The sequence below is a fragment of the Ixodes scapularis genome, unplaced genomic scaffold (genome assembly GCF_016920785.2).
Source record: "Ixodes scapularis isolate PalLabHiFi unplaced genomic scaffold, ASM1692078v2 PGA_scaffold9__187_contigs__length_104089568, whole genome shotgun sequence".
In the NCBI taxonomy this organism is placed as follows: Eukaryota; Metazoa; Arthropoda; class Arachnida; order Ixodida; family Ixodidae; genus Ixodes; species Ixodes scapularis.
In genome coordinates, this window is record NW_024609884.1 from 51,386,321 (window position 1) to 51,409,731 (window position 23,411).

At 44.0% G+C, this 23,411-nt stretch overlaps 1 protein-coding gene across 1 annotated transcript in view; it reads right to left on the reverse strand.

The window, feature by feature from the left end:
- Positions 1–23,411, reverse strand: part of LOC8030473 (SUMO-activating enzyme subunit 2) — a 51,250-nt gene that overhangs the window by 9,915 nt on the left and 17,924 nt on the right. The window contains exons 9-18 of the mRNA XM_029988202.4: positions 22,941–23,040; positions 22,674–22,822; positions 21,193–21,286; positions 19,130–19,242; positions 18,669–18,770; positions 17,866–17,919; positions 17,724–17,781; positions 17,571–17,609; positions 11,974–12,079; positions 6,713–6,837 (exon numbers count right to left, since the gene is read on the reverse strand). Of these exons, the coding sequence (XP_029844062.2) occupies positions 6,713–6,837; positions 11,974–12,079; positions 17,571–17,609; positions 17,724–17,781; positions 17,866–17,919; positions 18,669–18,770; positions 19,130–19,242; positions 21,193–21,286; positions 22,674–22,822; positions 22,941–23,040 (940 nt within the window). The remainder of the gene's footprint in view (positions 1–6,712; positions 6,838–11,973; positions 12,080–17,570; positions 17,610–17,723; positions 17,782–17,865; positions 17,920–18,668; positions 18,771–19,129; positions 19,243–21,192; positions 21,287–22,673; positions 22,823–22,940; positions 23,041–23,411) is intronic.

The window sequence follows — 23,411 nt, forward strand, 5'->3', positions numbered from 1 at the left end:
TAAGTCAAAGAGAATATCAGAACCCCATCTATTGAAAACATCAACATATTCGGATGTCATTATAAACATTAAATCTGATTATAATGGTGTGCTGATGGGCGAGCAAGCCTATTCACAAACTCAGCTCTGTTACATCACGGCGCGTCGGGCGCACTTTCGGTCTGGGGCTATGGGCGGGAGTCACCATGGGAGACGTGCATTCCTGCATTCTTTTTGAAGAAACCAGACAAAAACCTGCCTTCCTGTCAAAACACCCTGACTAGGACTGTGCCGAAAGGGTCGGGAAAGGTTTGAAGGTCAGTTTTTTATGAGTTTTCTGTTTGCTCGGTTCGTCCAAGAACGTGGATAGGGCCATGAAAAAGGAAAACCAGATGCCGTCGGACCACGATTGCTTGTGCGGGAAGCACTTTGGGTTGAATTCATTGAGTTGAATTCGCGGATATTTGTGGTCGTCAGATTTATTTGTTTTGTTCCAACATGAACGCAGGAAAACTGCAAAGTTGTATGGACCACCTGCCGACTACGTTCAGTGTGACTTCATTCAAAAGGCCGTCTGATCGTTCGAACTGTCGTCTGCTCCCAAACATTTCAGATTGTTCTCGTCTGCTTGTTCAAATGACAGCGGCCCCGCACACCAATTCCAGTCATTGTGATAAGAACTAAGTGCAGGACTCAAAATTCTTTTAAGTTCGAAGCTTGGTTGGAATAAATAGGCTCGGTGTAAACAGTAGATACAAACCTATGTTGATAATTGTTACCAGTGGCCATCACCGAAAACTATGTAGCCCTTTTCAGTATCATATAGGAAGACCCCATGTCAAATATTACGATCTAATTCCGTCTATATACTTAATAAACTGTCCAGCAAACCTTCAAGTGAGCCAAGTCGCCGAAATCCGCTAACTCTAGCGTGCGACGTGAGGCGCAATCGTCAGCGCAGTCAATGCGACGGAGTTGGAGCGGCCAACAATGAGCCACTACGTCAGAGGCATGACTGCGTCATTCTCCCATTTTGTTTGTTTTTACTTCTCAGAGCAAAACTGAACGATGACGTCGCGAGTTTCTCCTCCCGGTGTTGGCTGAACGGCGTCCACGTGATCACCGTAACGCGGATGCGCTAGTTTTCGCTGCCCTGCGCACTTATCGGTCCGTTTCTCCGCTCCCCTTCTCCTCTTTCGTCTTCTCCCTTTCCTTCTCTCCCCCGGGCCATCACCGTCCACACCATGCGAAGCGATCTGCTTGCGTCGCGTGTCCTGTCCCTCGCCCCCCCAGGACGTCACAAAACCACATGGTTCGACGTGACGTGGCCACGACGAGACGAATGTTGCCTGACGCAACCGAAGTTTCAGTTTCGGTATCAGCTGATGTTTAAATTAGGATTACACAAATAATATTCCACATTTCGTGAATCCGAAGACGTAGAGCTGTTTAGTAGTGCTTTGCGAAATGGAATCACATGAAAGCCTAAATTTTCCGGAATCGAGAGGAGTTGCCCTTTAACATACCTCCAACAAGATCTTCGCTCCATGCATTTTAATAGAAAGATATTTATAACTTGGGGTTCATGACTTGGAATAATGCTGCTGTATATTATAGGGTCGGCTGGATTTCGAAGGGCCGGGGGGGGGTAGAGGGGGAGTGGAGAAACTGGACATGGCGAACAAGTTGGGAGGGAACAGGTGGGGGAAGCGAGTCCGAGCGGGAAGATGCGCTGAGAAAAGTGGCCAACGAGCGCACTGGAGAAAGAGCGGGAAACAATGCACCAAGGAAACACAACGGAAAGGCCAACCGCTGACGTGAGTGTCCCAAGCACCGAGAAGCCCGGATCGCCTCAATCACAAGGCCACCTGCTAGCATCAGCGCTCCGAGCCCATGGAACCTGTGAGCCCCGGAGCCAACTCGGCCAGGCACCCTGGAAAACCACCCCTTCAGAACGCCACGACGGTCGATGAGCTGCGGGTGACACCAGCACCGACTCCTATTATTATTAAACAGTAAATATTGTTTTTGTCTCGTCTCTCCTCGCCTCAGCGTGGGCCCACCACAGCATGTTTGCACCTCCCCTACGGGGGTTGTCAATCTCAAAGGTCACGTGATCCTCTATGCGACGGCAGGCGAACGTAGAGCAAAGCGGAAGTGTCGTCTCCTCCGCAATTTTTGCCAATGTAGTAGTTTGCTACAAAATCGTGTGGAAATTTGTGCAAGACAATGCAGGCAGGCAGCAATCTTGGATCTTTCGACATACATCGCAGCTAGGCATCGGAGATGCGGCGTGCGCTCGTATCGTAAACAAAATGTTCTTCCCAAGCTACAGCAGCGGCGAGACAAAATAGACTGCTCCCAGCTCTCAGCTCCAAGAAGCGCGCTGGGAAGTGCAAACTAGCGCATCCATGTTACGGTGATCACGTGGACGCCGTTGAGTCAACACCGGCAGGAGAAACTCATGACGTCATCATTCAATTCCGCTCCAAAAAGTAAAAATAAACAAAACGTGAGAATGAAGTAGACATGCCTCTGACGTAGTGGCTCAATGCTGGCTGCTCCAATTCCATGGCATTGACTGCGCTGATGATTTTGCCTCACGTCGCACGCTAGGGTAACAGATTTCGGCGACTCACGTCGCACGCTAGGGTTAACAGATTTCGGCGACTTGGCTCATTTGAAAGTTTGCTGGCCCAGATAATTAAATATATAGACGGAATTAAACCGATATATTTGACATGTGGTCTTCCTAGATGATACTGAAGAGGGCTGCATAGTTTTCTAAATATCAAAAATGAAGCAAAGTTGCCCATTAAGCAAAAAGCTGAGGCTGGCATGCAACCTCATTTGACAATTGAGCCAAGGCCATTGGACATAGCATGCTTGCTCAAAATGCTGGATAAGGGGCCACACCTTCTTAAAACAACAATGCATTGACATTTTGGGAAAAACAAAGAAAACTGTACACTTTAGTGCAAGAAGCCCTTGGTGTAACATCCACACAGGTGAGCATAGAATGGGCATTCTCAGCGCTCAAGTGAATTTTATTGGAACAGAGGTCTCGCATTTCACCGAGTATACTTGATGAAGGTTGCATCTGAAATCATGCTCAGTGCCTCGGACTGTTTTTCATTGCGATGCCTTTTACCCCGATTCTTTTATTAAGATGAGAGCCCTACATCTCTCTTCGTTCAGTTGACCTTGAGAAAACGTTGGCGATACGAAAGGTTCCAAAATCGCCAAAAGTATGTTGTCAGAGAGTGCACTATCTTCAGAGGTTCACTATCACCAGGACCAATGAAACGGCGCCAAAAGTATGTAGTCAGAGAGCGCACTGTCTGCGGAGGTTCGCTATCACGTTTACGTGACCACACAGGCAAATTAGAGGCAATGAAATTAAGAAGGATGACAAAGCGAATTAAGAGGAATCAAAGTGAATTAAGGAAATCACGTGTCTGTCTTTAATGCATCGGCGCTTGGGCTTTCGCCTTCAAGTCGCCTTAGGCATAACATAAGAGACCCTGTGGCTTTTTCCTATTGTTCCAATAAGAGCACACTTGCTAGAACTTTTTAATTATGGCACATACTTTTTGATAAAAAGTGTTTTGTTTTCTTTAGTTTTCGTTTTCAATTTTCTCTGCATGCCAACACAAAACATTACGAACAGTTACGGAACATAATTTTTTTCATTCCAAAGCAGAACCGGAATGGAACTTTTTCTATGAAACGAAATTGAACCCAGAACAAAAAAACATTTTGTTTCGTTTCAACACCTTGGTTTGTAGTGTTGTTGAGGATTTGGCAGATGTTTGTGTTGTCTGCCAGCCGAGTATGGGGTGGAAGTTCGTCATGTGGCACAAGCCAGGTTTTAACTGATTGGCCTTTTCCGGCCAGAGGTAAAAAAGGTTAACTTCTGCAGAAGCTAGCGAGCTGTGCGAGAGAGAGTGTGATTTTTGGTGTGGACCTGAACGCTCACCGCACGTCAATGATGTCCTAATCCCAAACTTTGTACAAATACTTAGATGTGCATAGTTTGTAAAACTAAATTCTACCAAATAAAACTTCAATAATATCATCGTCTGGAATGCTACCGATTTGTCCCTGTCCCCTGCTTCAATGTTAACACCACGGAAAGCATGTCTTTTCTCACACTCGGTAAATTTCAAGCACCATGGAGAGTTCCCAACTAATAATATTTCAAATGTCCATGGAGAAAATTTCAATTTTCTCCATGGACCGTTAGTTCCATGGAGAGTTACCGTATTCAAGGCGATAAGCAGGAGCAAGGCATCGAACAGATCTACCGCTTGTGTGAGAGCTGCCGGCCAGCAAGGTTTTGGATTGGACCGCGTTTCAGTTCTATCAAATCAAAATTGTCTTGCGGGAATGCGGTTCCAACTTCTAACAATGAAGTACTCAAAGGAATCTTTGGCTCATTTGTTTTCAACTGGCTGATGTCCAGATCCCGAGCCACAGAGCCTCAGGCAATCTGACGCTTAACGACTCGACCTCACCTCGGCCGACTTGCTTAACTGCTTATGGTTGAAGTCTTCAAGAATAACAATCCAGTCGCAGGTGGTGTAGCACATGGAATCCGACCCGCGAGTTTTTTTTCATGCGCTTCTGACTTGAGATACACAGGAAAAATAAACAGAACAAAGGATTGCAAGGCCGACCAAGCTAAACGCGCTCACTGTTGCCAATTGAGTCGACAGAAACCGAAACCAAGACAATATAAAATTTTTTTGCCGCACGTTCTGCAATTTGGTGCATAACGGCGCGAGGTATTGGCTGTGGCGCAGTTTCCGCAATATGGCGCAGAAAAATGTGTCTGGCGCAAAATGGCGCAGCAGTTCCACCCCTAAACTTTCCATAGCTGCACCCCTTAGGCATTCTGCTACATATCAAACGAATAAAAATCTTGAATATTGTGATAGCTTTCCAACGATAGATTAACTAAACAATGTAGGCGTATTGCCGATTGAAGCTGCACTAATTTCCTTCCTATTTAACCGACAGACCTGAAATTTTGTTATGCACTTTTAGCATGACCACCAGCCTACCCTGTAAATTTCATTATTTTAAACCAAGGGTCAGTGTTGGGTAAGTTACTTTTAAAAAGTAATTTGTTACAGTTACTTTCAGAAAAAAGTAGCGAAGTTACCGTTACAGTTACCGCAACAAAAGTAACTCGTTACAGTTACTTTAAAAAAGTAACGACGTCACTTTTCAGTTACTTTTTTATAACACAAAAAAAAAATAAAAAAATTAGGAAAAACTAGAAAATGCCCCCTCACCAAGTCTTATTGCATAAAATTAAAAAGTATGATTTTTACTTCATATTGTAACTTAGCAGAAGTTGCTTCTCGAAATTAGTGTTTGAAAATTTCCACGCCAGAGTAGTGGCGCAAATCAAAATACGAAACATGCGCACTGCGGAGTACTGGCGCTAATCAAAATACGAAACATGCGCAGTGCCCTCCGCGTGTATTGTTGTTTCACGGTAGATTCACCTGATTAAAAAGTGTTTTCACAAAAAAAAAGAAAAATCACAACATAGATAGTGCTTCAAGACACTAAGACGTAAGTGTTCAGTCACAAAGTACAAGCGCGTGCGTAAAGATAACTATATTTTTTTTCATGAAATCTACACGATGCTATATTCGGGTCGTGACTCGTGAGAAAGAATGTATATTCCCAAGTTTGTGCAAGGCCAACTTGACGCTCGAAATGTCGGAATAGACGATTTGAAAAGTGCAAGGAATATCTAAATTGTACTCGTTCAATGATATATTATTCATAAAACACTGGAAAGTAACGACAAAAGTAACGTCGTTACTTTCATCGTTATCTCAGAAAAAAGTAATGGAACTGCAGTTAAAGTTATATTTTAAAAAAGTAACTCGTTACAGTTACAAGTTACCAAAAAAGTAGTGAAATTACAGTAACGCGTTACTACCCAAGACTGCCAAGGGTTCAAAAGTTGACCCTCCTAGGGGGTGTTCCCCTTAAATAAAATTTTGGCACTCTATGAAATGATTAGAACGCAGCTAAGGCTTCTTTTTTTAAAATTATTTTTGTATAACTGATATACTGTAACATTTTCGCATGAATTTGTAGGGTATGGGCTGCATCAAACAATATTTTTTGGACTTTTTGGCTTTCCATACATCATGCAATTCAGGGGATGTCAAATGAAATTTTATCTTAAATCACTTGGAAGTATGATCTTTGCAGGAAGGAAATGCGTTCCATGGAGGCTTTGGGGTGCAGGGCAATCTAAACCTGTGCTAGCATTGCAACAACACTTCCGTTTCCCTGCATCCAACTTGAACTTGAGGAACAAGGAGTTGCTTGAGGCTCAAGAAGTGTATGTGCCTACATTTTTAACACAGAAAGTATTATATAGCTGGCACCTAGCAGTTTCCTATAATGCACTTATCCTGTAATGGAAGAGCTTCACAGGAGCTTTGGCAGAGCTTTTTTTCAGATTCATCACGGGCAACGATGTTCGCACTGTTGAGGCACAAAATGCGCACCAAGTTTTCTGTGCTACCACTGCCTTTGCCATGATTATGTGAAAAAGGTAAATTTTTTAACAAAAAAAAAAAAAAAAAAAAAAGAACAAGAACAAAAAATTGCCGAGAAAGCCCTCTGTAGATCCATAGATGGGTTAAAATGTGTCTGATAATACAAACAGTCTGAAACAAATGATGCAGAGGCCACTTGCCATTGACAACATCCTTGCTCTTGTTGGCAGTGTCATTGGATTCATCGTTCGAGGACTCCTCTTTGGGCTGCAACTGGGAAATATCGCCCACAATCTCAAACTCAATGCCTTCCTCCAAGTCCTCTCTGCGAATTGAAAACAGAGCAATGTGTTAATCAAGGTGCAATACAAAGTACAATACTCAGTACAAACAGGAGGCCGGAGGTGTACTGCTGTGGCCACACTTTCATTTGTTCCCCTACTGCAGTGGTTCTCAACCATGGATGTTTTGCGGAACCCTTGTGGATGGGCGGAGATGATGAGCCCCGTTCGTGGTGAGGGGAAGGCAAATGTATAGGTTAATTATGATAATGATTTATATTGCAGACCCCTTGTGAATCGGCGGAGATGGAAGGCTCCGTTCGTGGTGAGGGAAAGGCAAATGTATAGGTTAATTATGATAATGATTTAATAAATGGATATAACTAAGAGCTGTGTGAAGTAGACTTCTCTTTTTGACAGATACACGAAAAAATGTTTCTTCTGAATCTGGAGAAAGACACCTTTTATCGCCGGGCTTGACTGATGAGGCTGGGCTTTGCGAACCCCTAGAATGCCTTCGCGGAGCCCCATTTGAGAACCACTGCACTACTGCATAAGAGTTGCCATTAATCACCCGAGGTTCGCATTTAGAAATTTTTTAACCTTGCCAAGGTTTGATTTGCAAAGTCCCAAGATATACTAGAAATCAAAGTTTGAAGCTTCTGAAGTTCTTGAATGTTCAAGCTAAGATTATAACAAACTTCGTCTGAAATCAACAGCTTCAACTTTTTTAAAAACCATTATGAATGAAAATGTTCAAGTTTGAATCTTGGAACTGACTCGTGGAATTCTAAAAAGGTTTATGAAGAACCAGTATCCACAACATACCTCAATTTTTGCAAGCATGTTGCAAATGGATTATTTAGTTTGTAAGAATAAAAACGCAAAAGAGTAAGGACAGATGACCACTCTCATGGAAGAGAGTGGTCGTCTGTCTTTGTCCATTGTGTTTTTAATAGGGATGTGCGAATAGTGAATTTTCACTTCGAAGCGAATACGAAGCGAATAATTAATTTCAACGAATAGTTTCGAATTGAAGCGAATAATTTCAAAGCGAAGCGAATAATTTGCATTTGCTAATTTAAAAGTGAGAAAATTTACAAAATAGAACTTGAATAATTTGCACATTGATATGGCTTAGCTATCCGTGTCATCTTCAACATGTTTTCTAGGCTACCATTTAGATTTTATTTTAGATTTATTTAGATTTTTATAATTTACATCTGCCCATTTATATTTTCGGCCCGCGAGACAGCCTCCATCCGGCCCCTTAGCCAAAAAGTTTGGAGACCCCTGGCTTAGAGCATCGTGATTTCGACTTTTGAATGACATTTCAAGACCGTGTCAGACTTAATTCCAAGAAAACAATTACGGTATTCGAGAGGTATCGTAACTATCAAAATGAGGATATTTTCCAAATTGGAGAAACTATCGGTATCACCATCATTATTTTCTACGCAGGGCAGCTCAGTAACGGTAGCAACGGCGTACGCGCTAGATGTGCAGCACGTGGGAAATTAGTTTAAGTGTACTCGGAGGCAAGAGGAAAAAAATAAGTCAGGCTCTGGCAATCGTAGCACACGGTCACACAGTTTCTGACGGGAATGTCATCTCTTGCGGCTCTCAAGAACACAGTTGAAGCTAAAACGAAACTAGTTCCCTCCGCCATCTTCGCTTGCTTGGTGGCTTGCCGGCTAGCCGGGATTGTTTAAGCGGCAGCTCGGACGCCTAAACCTATTCCTTCCCGGAATGTTTGCTGCCACGATTCTTTCTGGGCGCCACCCCCTGCACTCCGAAACAGTAAGTGCCTCGCAAACGCGGTCGGCGGCAGCAGTCCCGTAAATAGGTGCCATTTTACCTCCGTTGGGGAAGTCCGTTCAGTTGAACTGAGGTTTGATTAGCGGCTCGATGAAAGTTGGAGCCGCTGTTTAACTCCGGCCGATTGCGATTGAGACTCAATGGCAGTTGAGAGCACTCGTGTAACTAGGGTTATTAGCTTACATCTTTTGAATAAGGTTATGGTTTGCACCGTGTTCAAACTTCGAAATACTTCGAAAATATTCGAAGTTTCCGAATAGTACTATTCGCTTCGAAGTCCGAATCGAATATGGCATTATTCGCTTCGATATTCGAAGCTTTCGAATATTCGCACAACCCTAGTTTTTAATCTTTCAGATCATCATACAATGTACACCTATCTAGTTTTTTTTTTTTTTTTTTTGTCCAGATCACACCTTCCTTGTCCTTGTCGTGCACTGAGCAATAGTGATGTTTGAAAATATGTCCTATACCCCCCAAGATAAAGAGAAAATTAAGCATTAAGGCAAACACCCTACCTTACTGTAAACTTCATAAATCTAATTAAATGCTATCTCCCCTCCCCCCCCTCAAAAAAAAAAAATAAATAAATAAATTTTTGCAGTTTTATGTGCCAAACCAACGAAGAGCATCTGGCATGCCCCAGCGAAAGACTAGGGATGAATTTTGGCTACCTGTGTATTGTTTGACGTGCAACCAAACTCTCTGCCACCCCCACGGCACCTTCTCTGCAATAAGCCTCATACATACAGAGGGCACTTCGGCCGAGATTTGAACCTGCCAACTGGGGATCTGTGGACCAGTGCTTCCAGGCGGCTCTTAAAGGGGACCTGCAACAACCTTTTGGCTGGTTTTTAATTTGCACCGAACGTAGTAACTTAATGAAACTTTTCTTTTCTCAAATTTCGCTTTATTTTAAAAGTTATAGGCTACTTAAAATTACAAGAACAAGCAAAAAATAACCTCCTTCATGACGTCCTTGGTACTGGCTTGGGTGGCTGTCAACAAGAGGAGGGGTAGTGAGCTCAGCGAGCGCACACGGCTGCCGCACTCTATGTCGACGGCTCGAGAGGACGCCACTAAAGCATGTGCAGGATAGGCTGGATGAAGCGGGTGGCCAGAGCAGCTCGCATTGCATTTGCTGCGCGACTAAACACTAATTTGGCATGATACTTCATTTGCCACAAACGACAGCAAACACGGGGTAAAGATCAGTTCAGACCAAGAGCCACTTCGCGCTGCCAAACCGCCAAGCCGCCAAACCTGCTCGCCGAAGGCCTTGGGAGCGGTCGGAACCGGCCGGATCTTCGAGCCAACACAACCGCAGTGCTGCCGTGTACATACGGGACTTTTCCGTGTTGGCACCTGATCCCACTACCCCTTTCTAGTATGCGCTGCCTTTTCCACCGCTTGGTGGCGGGCATGTCGACGGGTCATTTTTTGTTTCCGTACTTTATAAACTGCATTTGTTTCTTTTCTGATCAAAAATACTGAACAAAAACTACTTTCATAAATAATTTAAACGGTTCACGCAACTTATATTTTGTATTTCGACTAAAAAAAAAAGAAGCTTTTAGCGGCTCTGACAGTAGTAAGGCCAGGACCAAAAACGTCATGAAGTCGTCACATATCGCGCGCTTTCGGCACCACGGGTCGCCCTCGTAGGTGGAGGGGGTTTCTCAACGTCCGGTTAAAATATGACGCACTGATATTTAGTTACTCTCTCCGTGCCCGCTGGCTTGCCTGAACCCCAAGAGATGTGGAAACCACAAAAAAGGTAGCCGCTTAAATATGATTACAGGGCCCCTTTAAATGCTGCCAAATGCAATGATCTAAAAGGCTTTTGCAATTTCTTCAAATATGGCAATATGGGGAGAATTAAGTCACGCAACTTAAGGCTGATAGTAAACAGTTCAAAGAAGAATATGGCTAAATGCTCTTGGGTTCCATAAGCAGTGGCAGAAGTTTATTCCATTAGGTTAAGGGGGACGCTGGCTAGAGATTTATCTTCTGAATTACTCAAGTGATCGGAATGGAATTTGCTGGGGAGATTTAACGTCAGATGTAGGTGTACTGTGCAAACTTTCAGCTCTCTCGGACAACTTTACATACCTGCATAAGAAAATGTATCACACTTCGTTAAAGGACACATGCAAAGGAAAAAAATTGTTTCTTTAAACAGGCAAGGTGGAAAAATAATATTATAAAACAAATTTACAAAGAAGAAAGGAAAAATTTAGAGCTATATTCACGGCACAAAACGAATTTGTAGTTAGCGCCGCGAGAGCCGCCGCTGGTCACGTGGTAGGCCTGTGCGCCGCTGCGCTGTGTCGCCGCCGCCGCGAAGTCACGCCGCCGCCGCACGCAGATTGTTGTGCGACACCACTTTGACGCATTTCTCCACGCTGCCGCCGCCGTCATCTGACCGGCGCACAGGTCTATCACGTCTGCTTGCGCTTTTTCAAGAGCTTCCTTTGGGCTCTAAAAGTTACTTATTAATCTTAGTTTTTTGTTATACTTCAAACAAAGATGAATAAGTTACTTTTGGAGGCCATAGGAAGCTTTCGAAAGAGTGCAACCACCACGTGACAAATAAGGGCCAGTCACGTGATAAATAAGGGCCAGTTTTCCGTGGTGCCCGCAGGCGCCAACTACAAATTCGTATGGCGCCAAAAATATAGCTCTAAAAATTTTTTTTCTTCGTTGTAAAATTGTTTTATGACACCCTTTTTCCATCTGGCTGTTTAAAAAAAAATGTTTTTTTCCTTTGCATGTGACCTTTAATAAATTATGATATACAAATGAAGTTATTAAGAGCCATTTTGGAAGCTAGAATATAAAGTGGGGGATGTGGGACTTTGGGCTATCTAGTTTTTATCACTCACATGTAAATATTTCGGGAAGAGTGATTACCTAAAAATATGAGATGCATATCTGTCCTATGTCAATTTTATGAAACAGTTTTTTTTCGATGAGGACTTTAACTTAAAACAAAATAAAGTAGATAGCCCAATTCCCTGGTAAATTTCAGTTCAGAAATATCTTGATTGTGGCATCAGAATACTTTTATCTTTGAAAAAAAGATTCCTCCATATGAAATTTGCAGCAAAAAATGAAACTGAGAAAAATGCATTCAAACATTGAACTCCTTTACTTTGTTACTGCCTCACAATGTGTTGAAAATATTTTATATCAACGTAACTATTTGGAGTATGGTTATCAAATTTAGTGTATAATTAGTTTCTAAAACAAAAAACCTCAAAATTAAAAAAAAATGACTTTTTTCAAACAAATGTGACATTTAAGCCCATGCCCTGGAAATTGAAGTGGAACCCAAATAAATGAGAGAAAAATCAGCTCACTTGTGAATGACATTCAATGTCAGCTGGAAATTTTGGAGGAAGTCGTCGCAGCGTAATCTTGAACCATGAACCACTCCAAGGTCAGCAAGGTATTTTTCATGGTTTCCTGCGAAGAAAGCATAGATTTTGAAAATTAATTAAATGCCAGAGCTGCTCCATGAAACATTGGGCTTGTAAAGGGGTGAGGACGTTTGAAGCAGAGCATCAAACCAAACACAAACCGAAAACTGAATTAAAACCATTATTTTTGACTGAACCAGGACATAACTGAAACAAAACATTTAAAATTGAACCAGAACGAAACCCTAATAATGAGGAGGAAGACTCAAATCCTTTCAACATAGCGGATGGAGCAGGTCAAGTCTGAATGAGCAGTAAAACCTACAGTGTGTCACCCCCAAGACTTTCTATGTCTTTCACCGCAAAAATGAACTATGCATCGCCAAATGCTTATTCTCCACCCAAATGTAGCGCTAGCAGTCTGAGCCACATGCCAAGTTCCAGAAATAACCGTTTTTTCAATAAAAAGTTATACAATATTTTTCTTAAAATTTTAGTGGGAAAATGGGGCCCGTTTTAAGAAACTGGCTCCACTTAGCTTCCTGTATCCGAGAGCTCCATCACTTCACTTGTAACTTGTGAATCACAGTTTGTTATGAAACTTTGGCATCTGGTTCGGACCCCTAGCGCTACCTTTGGGCAGAAAATGAGGGTTCGGCGATGCAGTTTATTTTTGCGGTGAAAAAAAGCCGGTAAATTTTTTTTAGACACCCACACGGGAGCGCAATGCACTTAGTCCCAATCAAATGCGTGTATGACCCAAGCCTTTTATTTTTTTATCAATACTACCTGGCCCAAAGGGCCCTGGTAGGAGGTCAAACCGTTCCCAAGTTCCCGTGCAGTTTGTACACATATGCGAAGTGCCTTCGGTGAATCGTTCGGAGACAAACCGTTTGTCTCAAAATACTTACTAAAACTCTATCCTCATGTGATGGTTACTGGTTCAATGGAAAATGGTTAGCCGGTATTGGAGATACAAGCTGCACTTGTTTTTGTGGGTAGCGGCGAGAGGTCAATTTTAACATTCAAGGCGGTGGCGTCGGCAACACGCTGTTGCCTAAATAAACAGCAGCGATGTGGAGACATATCGATGATAATGGAACAAATAAATAAATTTCACGTCTGTGTGCTGCATGACCTGACGTCGGTGTGAAGGCGCACAGGCTAAGCCAAGAGGACAAAGAGCTATTTTAGAGCGCAGCTCTTAGGCGCCCGTTTCCGGGTTGAGCAACGTCGGCGTGACTGCACGTTGCATTATGGGACGCTTCCCATATTGATGTCACCGGGGTCACGAGGAAGAGGGAGGAGGAGAAATGCGAAAAAAATTCCCCACTGATTCACCGAAAAAATCACCCGCTAAATTTAGTGGATAAAATTCCCCATTAAATTTAGCAAGAAAAATGCCCCGTTAAATTTAGCGGGAAAAATTTCCCGATAGATTTAGCAGAAAAATTTCCCCGCTAAACTTAGCGGGAAAATTTCCCCGCTAAATTCAGCGGAAAAAATTCCCCGCTAAATTTAGCGGAAAAATTTCCCCACTAAATTTAGCGGAAAAATTTCCCCACTAGTTTTAGCAGAAACAATTCCCCGCTAAACTTAGCTGGAAAATTCTCCCGTTAAATTTAGTGGAAAAATTCCCTCCCCAACTTTAGCGGATAAATTTAGCGGGAAATGTAGCGAAAATTTTCCGCTACAATAGACAACTTCTCGCCACTTTTGATAGCGTTAGCGGTCTGACCAGGATGGTGTAGGCTGACTTACTCTTTCCTTTCGATTGCTCCAGGATACCCTGCATGACTTAGGTGCTGCAGAAGACACCGAAGACCAAAGACGGCGGAACTGATGCCAATTTCGAAAAAACCAGACACCCCCCCCCTCCCTCAACCCCCTTACCCCCACAGTGGCCTTGTGCCATCCTCCCTCCCAAAGGATCAATAAATAAATAAATAAAATGGGAGGGGAGCATGAGAGGAAAGGAGGAGGGGCATGCCCAACCCTCCTCCTCCTGCTCCTCAAGAGCTGCGCTCTAATTCGGCATTACAGGGACTTGTAAACGTCATTTATCTTTTTTGGCTGTTTTATTGCTAACTTTACAATGCTCTTCAAGTAAAGAGAAGGTGACCATACAAATCTAACATAAAAGACCAAGAAAACTGAGTGCCTTAAGTTTGAAATTCATTTAAAGTTGGGAGACAGAGAATGCGCAGCGTGTTATGAGCTGCCCAGGGGGTTTACCTACGAATGTTTCCGAGCTTGGAAGAGATGCTGCATCTTCTGCTTTATACAAAGGTTAAGGAAACTTAATACTTTTTGCAACCAACCCACATCATTAGTGACAATAGGTCACATGATTGCGTGGTTGGTCCAATATTATCCTATGGATGTTGCAACTATGGGTCACAGGACCACAAATAATGTCATGCAACCATGTAAGATGACGCAAATAGACCACGTGAAATGATGCCACAGGGCAATGTGAAATAACGTCACGTGACACCACCTGCATCACGTAACATATAATGATTACACAATCACATAACTCCTCCTACCATTAGGACGACAAAAAGTTTTGCGAAAACACGAGTACAGTCGGGAGCAAAAGTTTGCGGGGCACGGGAGTGCCAGACGAAAAGACTGGCTGCACCTTCTCACGGTGCGTTGCCGCTCTCAAGACTCGCGCCTTGCGCACGAGCTTCCTTTCTTGTTCTCGGTCATGTTTTTTTCGCTCGCTTCCGTTCGACACCCACGAGATAACAGGGACTGGCGCAAGGTGCCGCAAAATGTTATCTGTAGCATGCGCGAGCTCCGTCACTCCTCACGGTGGTTGAGGCAGACGCGCCAAATGATGGCTGTCACAGCGGCACCTTGCGCCGGTCCCGGTTATCTCGTGCACGTCGGGCGGAAGCGAGTAAAAAAGGTAGGACTTTGAGCACGAAAAAAAGCACATTCTCGAAGCGTAAATCTTGAGAGCGGCCGCGCACCGTCAGAAGGCGGAACCAGTCATTTCGGCTCATGCTCCCGCGCCCCGCAAACTTTTGCCGCCGACTGTACATAGTCACTGTAATAATGCTCATCGAAGCCACTCCGCTGGTGCAGGGGAAGGTTATAGGATTATGGAGCGATAGGTCTGCGATTCGATTTATGCCGGGAAAGGCATTTTTTTAAATAAGCCTGATTGTATTATCTCATCTTCGTAATGCTCTAGGCATGGAAACCAGCCCTAAAACACATTCTGTGTTAAAATCGACAGGCTGTCAGATTGTTTTATAATGGCACAAACTGAAGGCACCACCAAGAAAAAAGTAAAGCCAAAGTAAAGTAATGAAAAAATTTACACAGGTGCCAGGCACTGGGACAACAATGCATAGAGCTCTATACATTGATTGAATTTTTTTTTTTTTTTAATGTGAAACATTTTTTGGCTTGGTGTTTGTCATTTTGAGGCCCAGATAAAAGCATGGCCGTAAGGCTTGACACTGATTGGTTGGTGAGTGGGAGAGGAGGAGCGAGGTGCTACTGATTGGTTAAAGGATAGGTGGCAGTCTGATACTTTACACCCATGTTATGGATTAAAAAAACTGTGCGGGATGGCCAACAAAACACACTTTCGTGTAAGGCTCGTCAAATTCCGAGGCGCTGGAGAAAACCAGCCTTCTGCGTTAAGTCCTTATTTCAAGCTCTTTTTGTTCGCGTTCCGCCCATTCATAACCTTGCGGGAAGCACCTCAGCATGCACACCTTGTATCGCTGCGCCGCAATGTTCTTCCGCAGCAAAATGGCCGTCTACTTTCATCGCCGTCACCATGGCAACGAACGCTGAATGACCTTTCCGGATGGCGCGTGTATCACTGGGGAGCATGTTAACGCCGCCGCCGAACACCCGGCCTGCGTTTACGCCACTTCGCGGCGACAGTCTGCGGCTGCTCATTACACTTTGGCTAGCATACGGCATTCAGAAAATCGGCGTTCGTTGCCATGGTTATGGCAACGAAAGCAGACGGCCTTTATGCTGCAGAAGAACACTGCAGCACAGCAATACAAGGTGCGTGCTGAGGCCCTTCCCGCATGCTTTTTAATGGGTGGAACGCGAACAAAAAGAGTTAGAAATAAGGACTTAACGCATAAGACTCGTTTTCTCCAGGGCCTCATAATTTGACAAGCCTTACACGAAAATCATGTTTTTAGACCAAAGTTTGGAGATATATTTTTTACAACATGGGTCTAAGGTATCAATGTGCCGGGAAGGTCATGTGACCAGAGGGGTTGGCAAGGAGGAGCTCGACAATCTGTGCGCACTGAGAGAGAGCAGCTCGAAAGTATGGAAGGTTCTGGAAGATCACCAGGTGTATCAGCCCGATTAGCAGTAGCATAACTTCATTCTAGGAACTATCAAGTGTACACATGGTATGTGTTAAACTATCTGATGAAGAGAGCCGTGAAAGTAGACGTCTGGAAACTCGGAGTATCACTAAACGTTTGTGATGCTAGAATGTTTCAAAGATGCAACACAACTGCCTAGCAATTTGCCATAAATTTTTCTTTTCATCTATCAAACACAGCATGCCACCTGCCCCCTTATCTCTCCTTTCTTGTTTCAATCATCCTTCTACTGCCCTTACTGTCCGTGTTTTCAGCTCAATCATTTGAAACGGGTAGTTGGCAAGTATGGTGGATGCTGGTTGATTGACCTCGCATTCAAGTACTGCACTTTGGTACTGTTTCCAAGCGCCTGTACGAACACATAATTTGCAATGGGGTTTGAATAAAGTCAAGCTCACAAAACAAAATGATGCATGTAGGTACTTCTGTTGCCCCCGATTTCACAGCATGGCCTCTGATTTGCAGTTTTGTAGTATTTGAAGGTGAAAGCCTTAGTTGCCCCATTACGCAAAAAAGCGGCGGAGTAGTGCCCGAAAGATGGTCACACCAATACGCCATCAAGCACACTCCTCAGAAATAAAACACAAAGAAAAGCACAGCAACACAGAAGCTTCGTCACGGAAGCCAGCGCTTCAAGGTCAAAGCGGACGCGCCTCAGAAATAAAACAAAGAAAAGCAAAGGAATGCTTCGACACGGAAGCTGTCGTGAAGCCGGCGGGGTTCGCCGTGAATGCGTAGTGGGGAAGCGTGATGTCATCGCCGGAGCGCCGTGTGAAAAAGGAAAAGCATGGCGCGCTGCTTGTAAAAATGCGCTGGGAGTAGGAATGTTTCCACATTCCTACACATAAGCAGTCTTAACTGTCTCTGCCAAATTTTGTAATGCAGATGATGAAGAATCAATCACACATTTTTCTTTTTAGCAAATGGGAGCTATGAAGTTTTGGTTGTTTAGCAAAGAAAATATTAGGGTGGCCACAGTTCAAGGTAGAGTTATGAACTCGCTTGCGCTTGGTGGAACTGGTAACCAAACCAATATTTCACACTCATGGCTGGACCGCAACCGAACTGGAACAAATTACAAAGCTACTGAACCAAAAATGAAAAATGACGGGTTTGATACCTTGGTCGCTAGACAGAATGGGCGAGAATAATACTTGCCTTCAGTTTCTCCTTCTTCGCTAGATATTAAAATAGTACCTATAACAAAAAAAGAAAAATTAAATAGGTTAAGGGCGAAATCTGAAGCTTCTGCTGATGCTTAAAAACAAACTACTGCCATTGCTAGCTGTGGTAAACTAGTGGAGAACAGACCCTTTCCGTCATCAATTTCAACATCCGGTGCAGACATCTGGATCTGCTCTTTCAGGATCTGGAAGTGACAGAACACAATGGCATCTAGTCGCTCTAAACTCACTCAAGGTGTCTTGATGGTGCAAGGACGAAGACCACGCACCTTTTCTTCCAAAACTCTGAGAGTTGTCTGCTTTGTGTTCAGGTTGACATAGACCTGACAGAAAATGAAAACACCCACTGATGTCCTTCGTTTGCTGGCCCATACAATGTTAACATATAGTATACCCGGCTCAATAAAAACAAACTCGCACCAATGTAAGAAGTTGGTAATAAGTGTCAACTTCTGCAAGTACCTTCATCACTGCGGTCCTAGTCCTGCACGAGCACTGGAGCCTCCGAGGAGCATCCGAGAGTGCATTCCCACTTTCCCACTCGGTCTTTCTAAATTTACTACCTCTCAAATATAACAGTGATGAGGTGCTTTTGACAGATGGCCCCAAAGATTAGCAAGGAACATTTATATAATCTCGAAGGGGCAAGCAGGAAATATCTAGTGCAGTGGTTTAAAATGGGGTTAAGCGCAAATCAATCTTTGGGGTCTGCGAAGCCCTCGCTTCAACCCTCAACCCCTCAATTCTTAAAAACAAATTTGTGTTGCTGTTCATCTTGGGTAGATGGCGAAAGCTACCGCCTGGAATAAAGGGTACAGCCATTACCATCTATTTATTCATTCATCCTTTTACTTGCTGTTTCTCACTTCTGTCCAAACAGTAAAGGATGCCCTCTTCACGTTACAATTAGTGGTTAGACAAAATCGCTCCCAACTAAAAATGCCCATGCACGCATCGCCTTAACATTGGCTTTTCATGTGTTTTTTGTTTCATAAGTAAGCACTCTTTTTGCGTTGCAATCAAAGGTCTCCCATACAGTGTAACCCTTCCAAGCCCCAACTGAAAACTCTACCTCAGCATTTGATGAGCAGGCATAACACTTGGGGTTAGGAGGGACCATCTGGGTTGGAATGACCAGCTGCTTCTTGAGTGTTGGCTGCTGATTCAGGTACACCTACAGGTTGGAAGGACACTTGTGATTAATAAAACCCAGTTGGAAACAACAATACATACATACAAAATGTAAAAAGTAAAAAAAGGTGCAGTGACGGGAAAAATAAGAGCAAAAAGATTAGAGGCTAGCTGCATTAGGAGGTTGGTGTCATAACAACAGTGTCAGAGTTGCGAGCAATCGAAAAAAATCCAAACCAGTGAAATCACCCCAACTTGAAACTTTCACATTTGCATTCTGAGCAGCGTTATTTTGGGCAAAGATAAACCAGTGCCAAACAGGAGCGTGCGCAGCAAGGATGGTACCACGTCGGGAGCTTCACTCAACACAAGAGGTATAAAAGAGTGTTCCAAAGGACGTACGGCACTGCATTTTTCTTGTTTTCCTTGGAGGATTTTGAATGCCTGGAGGACAATGAGGCCAGCAATAATTGCATTGGTGGTTGCAATGGCAGGGATGATGTTACCTGCCATAGCTGCAGTAAAAGAAAAAGAAGAAAAGAAGAAAAAACAATATGCATCTCTGTATATACAAGATGTCACATTCGAAAGCTTGAAAGGCCCATTCACACACTCACGTTCAGAGCGACTGCTACGGCTATGAACAAATCCAACTGGTTGGGACGGACAGAGCGACTACAACAACGGACCAATCGTCAGCCGAGGAAAGCTCGGCTGACGTTGCACGCCGGCCATGGTACCTGCTATATGCTGAAAAACATTATCTCACTGGTGATCGTGAACGTGGTCGGCGTGCTGGAAGCTCAACATTCCACGTTGAGCGCTATCCTTGACTGAATTCTTGTCGTACGTCGCAATGGTAAGCCAGCACGTCCTAGAAGAGAGCATCCACTTACTCGCGCCGTCGTGTTTGTCTACCTCAACTACAGTGGTCCTTTCTTAGCAATTGTCTCCTCGAACATGGCCCGGATTTTTTATTTTGAGTACTCCGGGCACGTGCTCGAGTTCAAGGTACTACTGGAGCATACCGTCTTCGAAGATGTGTCCGAAGGATGCGAATTTTCGCCCGTTTTCATCATCTGAGAAGAGGGATTAGTAGTAAAAGCATTTCTGAACGCTTGCACCGTCTGTCTGATCACGAAATCACATCTCTACGTTGCTAGAGCTCCTAAACCTACAGTCTTCTGTAATCGTAGAAAAAGGGTGCGGCGAGATTTGCATTACTGCTAAAGTAGCGTGTTAAAGTCGTAATCGTCCAAGACATCATTTTCTTTTCTATTTTCATCCAGTAAACCCCATAAGCCCTACAATGAAAAAATAAAAATTAACAAAGCTCGAGGCAATAGAAAACCGTCTGCCCATTTTCTTTTAAGCCAGTGAGTGGTACCGTGCCCCTTCTTCCTCAATTGATAAAACACTTAGGGCCCCTGAAAAGAAAAAATTAACAGCTTGCGCACTCCAGGTTTTGTTTGCTTTCTTTGAACAGAGGTCCAATTTTAGCGTAGAAATGATGGAAAACAAACAGCCTTTCCACCCTCATTAAGAAAGAAGACTAGCGGAGCTGTACTCGACATACTGTGTGCTTCTTCTTTGTCGCCGTCTGTTTTTCGCGCTGTTTCCTACGATGAATTCCCACCAACCAGCCCAACTATCCATTCTTCTATTATAGCTGGAAAAGCTGCCGCCATCTACGAGCTTTGGCGGAAACCATACAGGTTGTGTGCTTGCCACCGTCGCTTATAGACGGCGGTAGATGTCCAGGTAGGTTTGTGTCGACATACACGGACACGATCCTGGGGAACCTAGCCCTTAACAGCTCCGCTGTAAAAAGATTTATTTTAAGGAGTCTGGTTGGTGTTGAAAAATTAATTTTATGCGGAAAACAATTTTTTTTAGAAAATATTGAAGGCGCGAGACACGATTTAGTTGGTAGTCACCTCCTTTCCACTTGTTTTCTCTCTCAGCATTTCGGGCGAGTGGAGGAGAGGCGGATCGGCATGGCCATCCCGTTGAGGTGAAGTGTATGACCATTCCGCGACGTCATGGACTTTGCGTGCAGAATTTAAAATAAATCTCGCGCCTTGAATATTGCTCTAAAATCTTTTTTTTACACAGAAGTTTTTTGACATGCGTGTCCCAACTACATTGTTTAAACAAAAAATTTTTTTTTGCTTCTGTTCAGCGGTTTTTTTAAAGGCGGCAGAGAGGTGGTCGTTGTGCTGACGACTGCCATGTTTTCCAGAGTTGCTGCGCTTGTTGCAGTGGTTGCAGGAGTGCACACGTGCAGCATGGAGTGCTCGTTCCAACTGCTCCGGTCACAACGGACGAAGTCGTAGCTAATGCGCTCGTTACAGATGTCTGAACCGGCCCTCAAGCCAGTTAAAAAACGAGCATCATTACCATCTCTCGGAGACAAGCAAGCAATTCGATGGTACAACAGCAACACAGAAAGAAGGTGCGCTTACCTTTGACGTCAAACTTGCTCGTTTGCGGGATGCCGAAACAGTGGGCCCGCAGGTTGGAGCACGACGTGACGAAGTCAAGGCACTCCTTGTTGTCCTAGGGTGGCGAGGCAAAACACCCGTAAAAATTTATTAACACCTCTCGCTTATTGCTTTAATCGTTTCTCACAAACACGCGTGCCCTTTCGGTAGCTCCCTCTAGCGGTATCTACCGAGATTGCCACCACCCAGGTGCTCCAAAAGAGGTTAGAGGGGTGAGACAGGTGAAACAGGTTTTGGAGCAATTTTTGGAGCAGACAAATCTGGATTTTGGAGCAGCTTAGGAGCACAAAATTCTTGTTTTGGACCAGCAGTTTATGCATTTTGGAGCAACTTCAGAGCAGAAAAGTCGACAGTTTGGAGCAGATTAGGAGCAGAAAATGTTAGAGTAGCTTGCTTATCAGAAATTTAAATCATAAAAAATCTGATATAAATCACATAAATCAGTTTTCTTTTTTTTAATCATTATGTTTGTCCACCCTGGTTCCAATAAGTCATCAGCGCCGATACGCACCAATAAAAAATAAAATAAAAAATAAACGCAGTAGGCAAACGAGAGTTTCATGCACATAGATGAGGACAGGGATGCTGCAAATTTAGGTGGGCATCAGATACCTCAAGCTTATACAAACTGGTGCCAAAGCGCAATTGTGGTGCAAAACTTTTTAAAGCGGTGATTCAAGAGCATGAACAGTGAAGCACGGTTTACTACAACCAGACGTCGACCGGACGCTCGTAGAAAGCACATGCAGATAGAAAAGAAAAAAACTCCTGACAAAAGTGAGTCACAAGGTAAATAGTGAATTGGTAGAAAACCTATGAGCAGCACATGCACGCTAAATACGTGTGTGTGACCGATTCATTTGATTGCTCACGCACAGGAAGCACGTGTGTGATACTAACGGCAAAGTCTATTGTGACGAGATTACGGACGCGAATGAACAATTACACAATGGAGGCTCTCAATAGCACCTTTAAGAAAAGGTTTACTCTCAAAACGAAAGAAATACTTAGCTTTGCTCATTTCGATAGCCTGTGCGTCGTAACTCCCGTGGCCAGACAGCGAGACCACGTGACAACGCACCGTTAGCATGCAGTCACAAATGACAACGGAAAGCAGTAGGAAAATCAGGAAAACACCACGTATCATAGGTATAGAAGGGTGCTACAGCTGAAATTTTCGAATCCGGTGGTTGCTTGCGCCACCCTGTACCCGTGCCGCGTACTTTACTACGACGAGATTGAACGTTGCCACCAAGCTCTGGTTTTCGCTAAAATTAGCGTCGCCGCAAACTTTTTTTTTTGTTACTTTGGCGCAGTGTGGCGCAATTTCGACTGATTTCGCGTTTTCGGCGCAACTAGGCGCAGAAAATTGGGTTTGTATCAAAATGGCGCAATTGGCGCAGATGTCACACCCCTGAGGTTGGCACAATACAAGCACCCACCTTGTCCCAGACAAGATGGTCACCTTGTGCCAATGCTTGCACCTGTGCCTTCAGTCGGGTCAGGGAGTCATTGAACACCTCGCCACACTCCTGCATGCTCCACAGCCGCTGATCCCCTGTGCGACTCGTGCTCGTGCTGCTGCATGGAACTTGGGTTCCGACAGAAGACAGAGTGAAAGTTTAATAAAGTGCAACAAACCTGGACCAGTGGCACTGAAAAGAGTGAAATTCCAAAGCATGTTTTCGAGTATCCTGGATATGGCTCACGGGCATCGGGCAGGGCAGACCACTTGAGCGGACAAGGAGGCTTGCGTCTCTTCCAGAGCTTCTCCATTTGCAACAGATATCGGATGTCGTCGTTGAACAACTGAAACCAAAGAAATGCCCGGCCCCCCACTCCCTAAGGTGACAAAGGGAGTATGAATCCCAAGCAATAAGCACAGTAGCTCACAGTTCTTAATATGTTCGTAATGAGGGTTAACCGGTACTAAATCCAAGACTACTGTTGAATCAGTACGTCCCCAGTTAGCAGATTCAAATTCCAACTGAGGTGACCGCAATCCGGCAGAGGCTTAGTGAGAAGCTGGTGCCATGTAAACGAGATTTTGGTGGCATGTCATAAGATGGTCGAAATTAATTCTCAGTTCTTCGTTTTGGCATGCCAGATGCCCTCCGTTGGTTTGGCACGTAACACCCCCAAATTTGATTAAATTTTAATTAATTATAACATTCCAACGG